The following is a 12289-nucleotide window of genomic DNA, read 5'->3' on the forward strand; positions in this document are numbered from 1 at the left end:
ACAAGTGATTGCGTTCTTTGGTGACTTCTACTCCCTGCTCTACCTACCAAGAATTCTTTATTGCTTCGGGTTGAAGATTTTGAGAATGTTCTCGGTAATGACAATAAGGAAGAAGATAATAATAATAATGCTCAGAGGAATAATAACAGGGGGTGGTCGTCTTTTGGCCCTAGAAAGACCCAGAATTTCAAGAGAAGTGGAAATATTTCTGGATCATCAAGCGGTGGTTCAAATTCCAATACGCCGCGAAGGGTGGCAAAGCCACATGTAGTTTTCGCTTTCAGAATAAGAAGGATTCTAGAAATACTGGTGCTTTGTTCTGTCATAGATGCAATAACCGTCATTTCAGTGAGTGTAAAAGGGGAAGTAATGGATGTTATACTTGCGGTCAGATAGGGTACAGAGCCAATCATTGTCTACAAAGTCAGCAAAATCAGCCTCCTACTGTACCACATGCAGTCATTCTCCAGCAGATTCAAGGACCTTGTACCTACATGCTGACATGTTATGGTGCTGCTTACCACTATTAGGGTGACATAGTTCAGTATCTAGGAGGAGCATATCAATACACATTTGATCCTTATTACTAGGGCGGTTATCCACAATACCAAGGGGGCTATACGTCGTAAATGCTGTATTAGGGCGGCGGATCGCAGTGGTATGCTGGGGGATAGTCCTAGAACCTTGAGGTAGCTTATAATAGTGGTGTATCGACTAGACAGCCTAATCCGACAAATTAAGGTCAAGGTAACCAGGGACGAGGAAATTAGAACCAGGGAAACATGGGTTGAGGAGACTGATAGCAAGCACAAGGTTGAGTCAATCACATCACCTTGCAGGATGCGTAGAGTAACCCCGACTTAATTATGGGTACGTTGAATGTTCTTGGCCAATTTTGCTAGAATATTAATTGCCTCAGGTGCTACACATTCAATTATTTTCCATACGTTTGCTTAAAAGACTCAACCTCACCCCACTCCCCTTGGTTATGAGTTGGAGTTCTTGATGCTTAAGGGTGAAGTTTGTTATGTTAATTGGGAGTATCAAGGATGCCCTATTCTTATCGAAAATGTCGTGATGCCAACCAATCTTGTTCATTTGGATATCGTTGACTTTGACGTTATCTTGGGTATGGATTGGTTACATTACAATCGTGCTAAGTTGGATTGTTATCAAAAGATTGTTACTTTTCACTGATCGGGCATGCCTATTGTCACATTTGTCGGTAACACATAGTGGTCTAAAACATGGAAGTATCTCTGCCATGAAGGCAAAGTGGTTGTTAAGGAAGGGTTGTCAAGGCTACTTAACTCATGTAGTGGCGACTGAAGAGACTTTTGCTTGTGTGGAAGGCGTTCGAGTAGTTAGACACTTTCCTGATGTTTTTCCCAACGATTTACCTAGCCTACCACCAGATTGTGAAGTGGAGTTCACCATCGACATAATTCTAGGTACCGATCCTATTTCTCTAACTCCTTATCGTATGGCTCCTGCGGAGTTAAGGGAATTAAAAACCCAGTTGCAAGAACTTGTTGAAAAAAGGTTTATTCAGCCAAGCACATCCCCTTGGGGAGTTCTAGTCTTGTTTATGAGGAAGAAAGATGGAACTTTGAGGCTATGTATCAATTATAGACAGTTGAATCGGGTGACGATTAAAAACCGTGATCCATTGCCTCGTATCGATGAAATTTTCGATCAGCTTTGTGGTGCTTGTGTTTTCTCGAAAATTGATCTAAGGTCTGGTTACTACCAGCTAAAGATCAGAAGTGATGATGTTCCGAAAACAGCTTTCCAAACTTGATATGGTCATTATGAGTTTCTTATGATGCCGTTTGGGTTAATTAATGCTCCTACAACTTTTATGGACTTGATGAATCGGGTATTCTGCCCGTACCTTAACAGATTCGTAATCGTCTTCATTGATGACATTATGGTATATTTTAAGAGCAAGGCTGACCATTCTAGACATTTACATTTAGTTTTGAAGTAGCTAAAGGAGAATCAGCTGTACGCCAATTTCAATAAGTGCCAGTTCTGGCTGGATCAAGTGTCATTCTTAGGACATGTGATATTAGCTCAGGGTGTTCTCATGGATCCCCAGAAAGTAACAACAGTGGAAAATTGGGAACAACTTCAAACGGTCATTGAAGTATGGAGTTTTCTTGGTCTTGCGGGCTACTATCGACGCTTTGTGAAAGACTTCTCAGCCATAGCCTGCCTCTTACAAGGTTGACCAGGAAAGAAGTTAATTTTGAGTGAAGTGATGATTGTGAATGGAGTTTCCAACAGTTCAAGTATTGTTTCACTCATGCACCTGTCTTGGCACTTTCCGATGACAGTGGGAATTTTGAGATCTACAGTGACGCCTCTTTAAAGAGTATGGGCTGTGTATTGATGCAGCATGGAAGGATGATCACATATGCTTCATGACAATTAAAGCCTATGAGATGAACTATTCTACTCATGATCTCGAGTTGGCAGCTATTGTTTTCGCTTTGAAAATTTGAAGGCACTACCTTTATGGGGAAAAATGTCGAATCTTCACTAACCATAAGAGTCTCAAGTATATCTTCACTCAGAAAGAACATAATTTCCGACAGCGTAGGTGGATGGAGTTGATCAGTGATTATAACTGCATTATCGAGTATCACCTTAGTCATGTGAACATTGTAACTGATGCTTTCAGCAGGAAATCTCACAGCCGACTTAATGTTCTTTATCATGTCGTGTTCTTCTTCTTATTGACCTAAGATCTGCTGGAGCCACTTTAGAAATGGATTATCGGGGAACCCTACTTGCCAACTTGCAAGTCAGGCCAGTTTTGTTGGATCGTGTTCTCAAGGCCCAGATGAACGACTCAGAATCCCAGGAGTTAAAACAAGCAGTGTTGAACGACAAAAAAAGAGATCTAAGGATTTGAAGGCCTGATGGTATGCTGATGTAAGACAATCAGATGTATTTGCCGAATGTAGAAGAACTGAAGAAAGAATTTCTTGATGAAGTGTATATTTCAACATATGCGATGTATCCTGGGAGTACTAAGATGTATCGTACTATTCGACCTTTCTACTATTAGCTTAGAATGAAAAGAGAAATTGCAGAGTATGTGAGTCGTTGTTCAGTCTGTCAGCAGGTCAAGGCGGAAAGAAAGAAACCATTTGGGTTGCTATAGCCACTTTCGATACCTAGTGGAAATGGGAAGATATCATAATGAATTTCGTGTACAAGCTACCTCGTACGTGAAATGGCTATGACTATATCTGGGTGATTGTAGATCGGCTTATCAAGTCAGCACAGTTCCTACTTGTTCGTGAGAACTACTCGTTGAGTCAATTAGCCAAAATTTTCAACTCTGAAATCGTCAAGTATCATGGTGTTCCAGTTAGTATCATTTTTGACGTATGACAAGGTTCCAGTGAAGATTCTTGACTGGAAAGACAAAGTTCTCAGAAGCAAGACCGTTCGTATAGTGAAAGTCTTGTGGAAAAACCACTTAGTTGAGGAAGCTACTTGGGAGACAAAGGAGTGCATGCGAGATTTGTATCCACGTTTGTTCTTTGATTGATTTTCAATAGTGTTGAAATTTTGGGGATAAAATTTTCTTAAGGGGGGTAGGTTATGACGACCCTTTCCTAATTTTCTATGTAATTTCTCCCCGAGTGTGTAAATTGACATTTATGCCCTTGTTGGCAAAGTGACGTAGACGTGACTATGCAGCTTTAAATTATTTTTCTTGCTATCATAATTAAATAGTACTCATTGTTACGATCGCGTAAGTGTAAATTAGACTCGAATCAGATCTGTAACGAAAAAATTACGTTACGTTAAAATACGTTATTAGCGGGTAAAGTTGTACACGCGTGTGTGCTAATTTAGAACATTGTTTTTTATAAGGAGACGGATTTTCTTGCATATATTTTTGGACTTTTGGAAGGTAAGATCTTGTTCTCCTTGTGATGGGCTTCATTTCCATATAAAGTTGATTAAAAATGGTTGAGAAATGAAGAAGTTAAATGATTTTGAAAAATTTTCAGAAACCGACCACTTTTTCCGGAATCTGGCGACGCTATACGACGGCAGAAGACGGTGGACAGTGAGGATCACCGGAGAAGACGAGGAATATTCCGTCAAAGTTGACAAAATATTCTAATGGCGTCAGGTAACGTCGTTACTATTTAACGGAATATTCCGTCAAGTCTGACGAAATATTCCTAACGTCCGTTAGAATTCTGTCAGTCATTGACCTGTGCGTGGGCGCGCATGTGGCTGTGAGCTTGTCGGCGTGTAAGGGCGCGTCCGGCCTCCGACTGACGAGTGCTTGATATGTGCAGGTCTGTGACTTCGAGTATAACATTTTCGTATATTTAAACCTTCCATTTGAGCAAGCTATGAGGAGTTTTTCCTAGCTTTTTCGTGTGTGTTATTTAAGTAATTATTATTAGTTGTTTCACATATAGGGGAGACTTACCCCGAGGACGTACGGGGCAAGCGAGTCTAAGGGGCTACGATCCATCGACATATCAGTGAGTGGGCATTTTGTTTTCATATATAAGGATATAAACTTTATAGTTTCCACTAATGCTTTTAAATTGATTTATTCTTATATGCCATGATTTATTTAATTTTAAAAAATGCTGTTATGTGGTTAAGATTTATCTATTGTCATGGTATATTCATATGCATTTTACCTGCTCAAAAATGTTGCATTGTTGTGAGATGCTAAAATAATCCTACGGGATATATAGGTAAGTTTAGGTAAGTTTATTATGCTGACTGGAATCATTGAATCATTATGACATGCATATATTCATGTAGTCCGCTCATCATTGCTGCACCCCGGTGTTAGTGCTCACCCTAGGCCAGGGCCAGTCTTTCACGTGATGTTCACCTCTTACACCGCATGCTTACCTTGGATCCAAGTAGGTGCCAATTTTGTCGTACAGGTCGCATTAGGCTATTCTGACTCGTAGGTGACCGCGATTATCACCAATCTTTACGTGATCGTAGCACTGGAGTGTATATATTACACCCAGTCCTATCGTACAGGTTGCATTACGCAACTTCAACTCGTGTGCTAGCATAGATTGATGAGCAAACTAGGTCAGTCATACAGGTCACATTAGGTGACTCTAACTAGTATGCTGTCATAGATTGTTAAGCATTTGATTTCACTTATGCTACTGTCGTGATATCGTGATTTGGCATGCTTTTGGATTTACTGCTGAGTTGCATTTGATTTCATACATATACGTAGTATGTTTTCTAGAAACTATACATGTTTTACAGTGAGGGGTTAGTATGTTAAGAAAATAAATGGATTTATAAACCCTTATTTTTTGTGCCCACTCACCCTTCTGTTTTTCACCTCTCCAAGTCCTAGTTAGCTGAATTACTCTATGGCATACGAGGATTAGCTGGCGATTCTGACATATCCCAAATAAATGTAGAAACTGTTTCTAGTTATGTACTAAGTACTTTTCTAGTTTCGACTGCACTATTTGTCGTCTATGCTCTGAACATTTGTATTCTATGGGTTATACCCATTACTACGCACTTACTTTAGTAGTTTAAATAAATTCTAGTTTCGGTTTTAATTTATCTACATTTTTACATCATTCACACTTTTGTTACGTTACCTTCGGGTGATGGCCAACATAGCTCAACTCCGATTGGGGTGTGCCATGCCAATTGCCTCCTTAGCTCCTCAACTTCTGTCGTCATAGTCCCAACGATTCCTTACAAACAACAAACATAGTTAAATAACCAAAAACCAACATAAAATTCTACCGAAAAATCGACCTAACCTCCCCTAAAAATATAACATTCCCCATAAGATAGAAATAGTTATATCAATTTATTTCAAGCAACCAACCAATTATAATCATCACAATTTAATTATACTCAAAAACAAAAAACATACGTAAAACCCAAGCCTTAGGACCACACCAACCCCACCCTCCCCCCCCCACCATCAAAGGCCAAAACCGGCCCCAAAGGCTAGCCCCACCCTAAACCCGAATCCCAAAGCCTACACCCATCCCACCCCTACCTTACCCTAAATCGGACCCTAAACTCCACCCCACCTCCAAATTTGACCCCAAAGCCCACACCCCTCCCCAGGCACCCCAAATCCGACCTCAAAGCCCCACCCTCCTCCCAACACCATACCTTTACCCTAAATCCAATCCCAACCTTTACCCCCACCCTAAACCCGGCCCATTCAAACTCAAAATCAACTCCAAAAACACATCATTGAAAAAATTAAAATTTAGGGAGGAAATGCCTTTTGGCAAGATTAAGAGTGAGTGAGAAAGGGGGAGAGAGAGAGAGGAGAGAGTGAACGTGAGAGATTGAGAGATAGAGAGAGAGAGAGGGAGAGAAGAAAGTGAGTGTGAAAGAGAGAAGATAGTGAGTGAGAGAGAGAGAGAGAGAGAGAGAGAGAGAGAGAGAGAGAAGAAAGTGAGTGTGCGAGAGCATATAGTAAGTTAGATAGCTAGAGAGAGGGAGGGAGAGGGTTGGATTTGGGAGAGGGAAAGAGAGAAGAGGGAGAGACAATGAGAAAATTGTGGAGGTTTTTTTTTTTTTTTTTGTGTGGAGTTAATTTGGTTTTAAAATATGTAGCACTTTGCGCGATAAATAACTTCCTGTCAATCGTGAAAAGTTTTTAAAAATAAATTTCCGCTTCCCATGTTTGAGACCCGCTTTCGTCGCACAAAGCATCCCATTTAGCGAACAAAGTTTTATAAATATTAAACATAAATAATTTTCCCGTGCCTTATTTTTGTCACTTGCCCAAATTTTTAGGGTTTTGCACAAGGAAAATTTCGTCGCTAAAAGCTTTGCATGACCAAATACCCAAAAACCCTAAATCATTTACAATTTTTGACGAATATACTTTGCGCGATGAATACCAGTATTTCATCGTGCAATGACACCTTTGCTCGACGAATTGAAGTACTTCATCGTACAAAGGCTCCTTTGTACGACGAAATGTGGGTATTCGTTGTGCAAACATGTTAGTTAATTCTCATCCATTCTTGATTTCAACTACTAAAGAATGACTTCTTCATTTCAGTATTGAGTAATTTTTCTTATTTATGATCTTGAAGGAGAGGTCTAAATTTTGAACGGCTCAAATTATGAAAATGTCTTTGCAAAACGCCGATCACACTATACCACTTATGTTTACAAGAGCTTTAACATATAGTGCCATAACAATAGGAAACTACAAATGTTGGTTGAACCATTCATAGACTTTGCAATGTAAGTTCAACGATTTCATATGCTCGTTAGGGTGGTTTAAAAATGTTAATCATTAATTAATTGAATTACATTGTATCACTTATACATATAAGAATTTTGTGAAGGGAACTGTTATTAGCACTCCGCAAATCTCATTATACACTCGTCACGTGTTTTTTTTCTTTCTAATTATAGAAAATTGGAGTGTAAAATGAGATTTTTGAAGTGCCAATAACAATTCCCTTTTGTGAATCAAAAGTTGAATTATATCATCCATATCCCACCTAATATGCACTCGTATTGTCTTGAAGATTGTCTATGCAACAACGTTGTGAAATTTTCAAAATGAAATAAAATAAGAAAGAAACAACTTTATATTATCAATTGTATTTTTTTTTCTTTTTCATTTTCTTAAGTTTTGAGTTATGAAATATTAAAAAAAAAAAAAAATTTCTTCTACAATTTAAAATGTAAAAGTAAATATAAAAAGAAAATAAGTTTAGTTTATGCGATGAAATAATAGGATTCGGCACACAAAGTTATAAAAAAAGATAAAGTAACAAATAATTTACTTTTATAATTTAAAATATAGAATTAGTAAAAGAACATAAGTTCACTTTGCGAGACAAAATATTTGGATTTCATAGCGCAAAATTTAACAAATAATAAAATAAAGAAAACAATCGTTTACAATTTTAAATATAAAATTAAATAAGTTTATTTTGCACCGATATATTGAGAGTTTGTTGCGGAAAATTTGAAAAAATTAAAAAGAAATAATTTTCTTTTACAATTTAAAATACATAAAAAATAAAATAAATTGACTTTGTGTGACAAAATCTATGGTTTGCGCGACGACAATTTTGTCGCCCAAAGTTTTATTTCATTTATTTTTTATACACGTTGCTAACAGTTTTTAAAATTTTGATGTGCACGACGATGTGCGTTTTGTCACGCAAGATGTTTGTTTTTTTTTTTTTTTTTTTACTAGTATCTATAGTCAATGATTAGTTTTTCATTAAAATTAAATGCATCGATAGGTTAAATTGTGATCGATCTTACTCTTTTGATAACGTACAATATTAAATTTGTTTGAATATATATATACATAGGTACATGATTTATAAGTGCAATCATATGTGTAAATCTATTAATAAACTTGATTAGGCCAAGTTGTACAATTGTTCTGTTGTAGGTTTTGTTATGTTTGGGGTTTTCTGTTCAACAAAAATGTAAATAAATAAAAGTCCGATTTATCTCCCACGATTTGGTTTTTTGAGATTTAAAATCAATAGAAGTGATCATTGGGATTGTTTACTGTCAATAATTTTGGTCATTTTGTTAAAAATCTCCATTAAATTGAAGAAACTACCAATTCAATTTGAGGGGTTGATTTAACAAAAATACCCTCAATTTAATAGAAAATTTTGACGGAATGACCAAATTTATTAACAATCTCAGAGATTACTTCTGTCAATTTTAAATCTCAAAAACCAAAATAAAAGAGTTATACCAATCTCAAAGATCATTTTGACTCATTTTGGATAAAAAGCTAAGTTGATGTAAAGGAGTGAGAGAAGATCAAAATATAGGAATTGGATCCCATCCGGATCTAAAAGGAGCTAAGCCCACTAATCAATGAATCCGGACCATTGAAATTTAATCCAACGACTACAATTATTATAACTTTTAGAGGGACCCATTGTTTGTAATCGTTAGATCAAATTTCAATGATCCGGATTCATTGATTACTAGACTCAGATCTCTTGGATGTGGAGGGGATCTAGTTCCCAAAATATAAACCTGGAGCAATCTGCACGATCGCCATTGCTTTTTCTCTTTTTCTTTCTTTAAGTATGAGGTGTTTTCTTCTCTTTCCAATACTGGATGTGTCTTGGCCCTCGGGCTATGTGTTCTAGATCTTGTTACGTACTTGCCAGAAGTTCAACAACGGACGGCTTCTTGTCAACCCAGAAGACTACGAACAATATTCGGCACACGTGTATATCTTTGGAATATGAGTAAAACAAAAGAATTGAAACAAAATCGTCAAGGCTACCTTTCTGCTAATTAGTCTTTTAGCCTCTTAATCTAAGTTTACTGTTCAGTGAGAATTATACTTGTAGTTATATATGATATGTTGACCGATATGATATATATGTTAATTAGTTGGAAATTTTTTTTCGTTTAAATACGATTTATCTCCTTGACGGCCTCAATTTACGGTATGTGGTTATAAATTGTACATTATCTTATTGTGTGACGGTTGCACTCTGAAGTTTGAATGTCTCTAGTGATATAATAATGATGATGCATGATATCATGTGTAGCCTGATTGTATATGTAATTTAAGTACAAAGGAGGAGGAATTGAAGCATCTTGGCACTCTTTTACATAAGGAGATTTCAGTCAGTTTGTTTCAGTTTGTCTCTAAGCACCCTCAACTTACAAGAGGGACTCATCAGATCAGGACCCGCAACAGTAATTTATTATATGTTAAACCATTAATTGCTTCCCCCTCCAAAGAAAAAAAACAGAGAGAAAATATAAGTACTGACTGCAAGCCAACCAGAAATACTAAACAAAAAGAAAAAGTTGCTACCATTTTATCAGGCAAGGCATAGAGTATTTGCCACTTTGATTACCTTCCAATCAAACATCACCCTAAGCAACCTCTCAGACGTCCTCGGCTCAGATCAATCCATGTACTTTTCAGACTCCAACTTAAATATATACACTCAAATATTATTGCACTTCTTTCATAACCCCATCTACTTTGATTACCCTTCATCTTCTTTTATATTTTTTGGAATTTTGATTTTCCTTACAATTGAGCCTTGCGGCAGAGAGTAGTGCAACAATGGAACAAGCACGGTATTGGATGTGGGCAAAGCGCAAACACAACAGCTTGAGTTCATCCAATCACGATCATCATGTTCAAGTGCCAACTTCAAACGATGATTCATGGGAAGAACAAGCTTTCGCCGAAGACGCAGCAGGGCCTCTCGGAGGCTGCATATGGCCTCCGAGATCTTATTCTTGCAGTTTCTGTAGGAGAGAGTTCCGTTCAGCGCAAGCTCTGGGCGGCCACATGAATGTTCACAGGAGAGACAGGGCTAGACTAAAGCAGTCTCCAAATGACGAAACTGCCCTTCAAAACAACCTTCATCATCATCAGGATCATGATCATTCTGTCCAAAATAGTGCTAATAATCCCATTTCATCATCTTTGGGTAGTTTCCAATTCCCATCTCGTCAAGTTTGTGCCCTGGTTTACAACCCTAAAAACCCTAGTTCCGATCCCGGTATTATTGCAACATCGTCACCGTCCTCAGTTTCTAAGCTTTCAGCTCAGCTACCATGTAAAAAGAATTGTGCTGAGCAAACCCTGATTCCACCTTCTTCTTCTTCTTCTGCATCTTCTCCTCAATCTTGGTCAGTCTTGGGCACAAACAGATATCATAACAACAAATCTGTGGCGAGAGATCATATTGAAGGAGAGAAGATTTCGAGAGTTGTAGAATATTCTGGATCTTGTAGGGCAAAAGGTGATCACCAAGTCGCAAATAATGATCATAATTTGTCTGTGAGTTTGAATTTGGTTGTCCGCTGTGCTCCTACTTCTGTCTCCAGTGACGGTGATGAGGCTATAGTTAGTTGCAAGAGAAGAAGAACGGATGAAATCCCATCATCGATACCCTTCTTCCTAAAATCAGGTTCTGTTGATAGAGTACATCATCTCCAACCAGCTGAAGGGTTTGAATTTAGCTCCAGCTCTATAGAAGAATTGGATCTTGAGCTCAGGCTTGGTGACCGACCTAAGGTAATTAAAGTTAATAAGTAGCAGAGAGAGGCAATATCAACTGCTGATCATAAAAACATATAAGTTTACTGCTTGACCTTTTGCTGGTCTTGTCTGTTTGATGAAATCCTCCTTAGTTTGCACCTTTTTCCCCTTAATTTCATATTTGAGGCCAAGGCCTCTGACTTTGTTTAATTTGATTTCATCCTGTTGGAGTGCTGTATGAATTTGTGTAGGGTGTAACAACCACCGTATGGGAGTTACAGAAAAGGATGAAATTAATTACGATTTGTCTTTGTTGATAATCACAATGCATCTCAGCTTACGATTTGTCATTGTATATAATTGTTTGCTCCTTGACAGGATCCTTACAAATTAATAAGTTCATAAAAATTACTTAAGAAAGAGAAATTTAGGATTCTGAGCGCCTTTCAAGTGAAATCATTATCTTCATGTAGCTTTGTATGTTGAGTTTTTGAAATGGAATAGATGTATACCAGTATATAACTTACTTTTACGAGTAAACAATTCTGCATATAATTAGGATGTAGAGTTTTTCCAAGATATTTCTCATGCATCCACAAGGGGAGCTCCAACTCCTTTCTCTAGTCTAAATATCAACTGTGATTAGAATTAACTTGAGCTGAGCTTAACCAAAGCAACAGCTCTCCACTCTGCACTCAAGTTCAAATTCTCTTGCTTACAGTTTAGATGGATTTAACATATGTAGAATTTTGTTTGGGAAAAAAAAAAAACTTTGAGGTAAGCTTGTTATAGGCTAAGCAGTAAATTTGACTATAGTAATGATATCAAAAACATGCTGAGTGCAGTCAAGAGTTTAGAAGTTAGAGAGAGAGAGAGAATTTGATTGTGGGGCTTGAAGGGTGAAGAAACTGACTAAAAATTGCATGGAATATCGTGACTCTTTTTCCCATTCAGTATTACCTCAGTGACATTCCGTCAGATAGGGTCATAGACAACTCAACTTACACACACAAAAAAAAAAAAAAAAGAAAAAAACTCGACTCTCCAGAGAGATGACATTTTCAAAGCCACATAAAGTCAGATACTTCCCAACATCGATTCTCTTTTCTCTTGTATTTTTATCATCACCTCCGTCAGATCTCTTTTGTTTCAGTTTTTTGTATCCTCTCGCGCTAAAATCCATTTGCTTGTGTTATCTGTCTCACTTTTTTATCTCCCCCTTCTCTTCTCAAATCTGTCCAAAATTGCCACCAACTCAAC

The 12289-nt window shown here is 37.5% G+C and overlaps 1 protein-coding gene across 1 annotated transcript; it reads left to right on the top strand.

Moving 5' to 3' along the window:
• The first annotated feature begins 9819 nt into the window (after nt 1–9819).
• LOC137744626 (zinc finger protein 10-like) lies at nt 9820–11239 on the top strand. The gene has a single exon (XM_068484400.1). The coding sequence runs from the start codon at nt 10103–10105 to the stop codon at nt 11084–11086; it is 984 nt and encodes a 327-aa protein (XP_068340501.1). The 5' UTR covers nt 9820–10102; the 3' UTR covers nt 11087–11239.
• The last annotated feature ends 1050 nt before the right edge of the window (nt 11240–12289 follow it).

This window comes from Pyrus communis, chromosome 9 (assembly GCF_963583255.1).
Source record: "Pyrus communis chromosome 9, drPyrComm1.1, whole genome shotgun sequence".
NCBI classification, from domain to species: Eukaryota; Viridiplantae; Streptophyta; class Magnoliopsida; order Rosales; family Rosaceae; genus Pyrus; species Pyrus communis.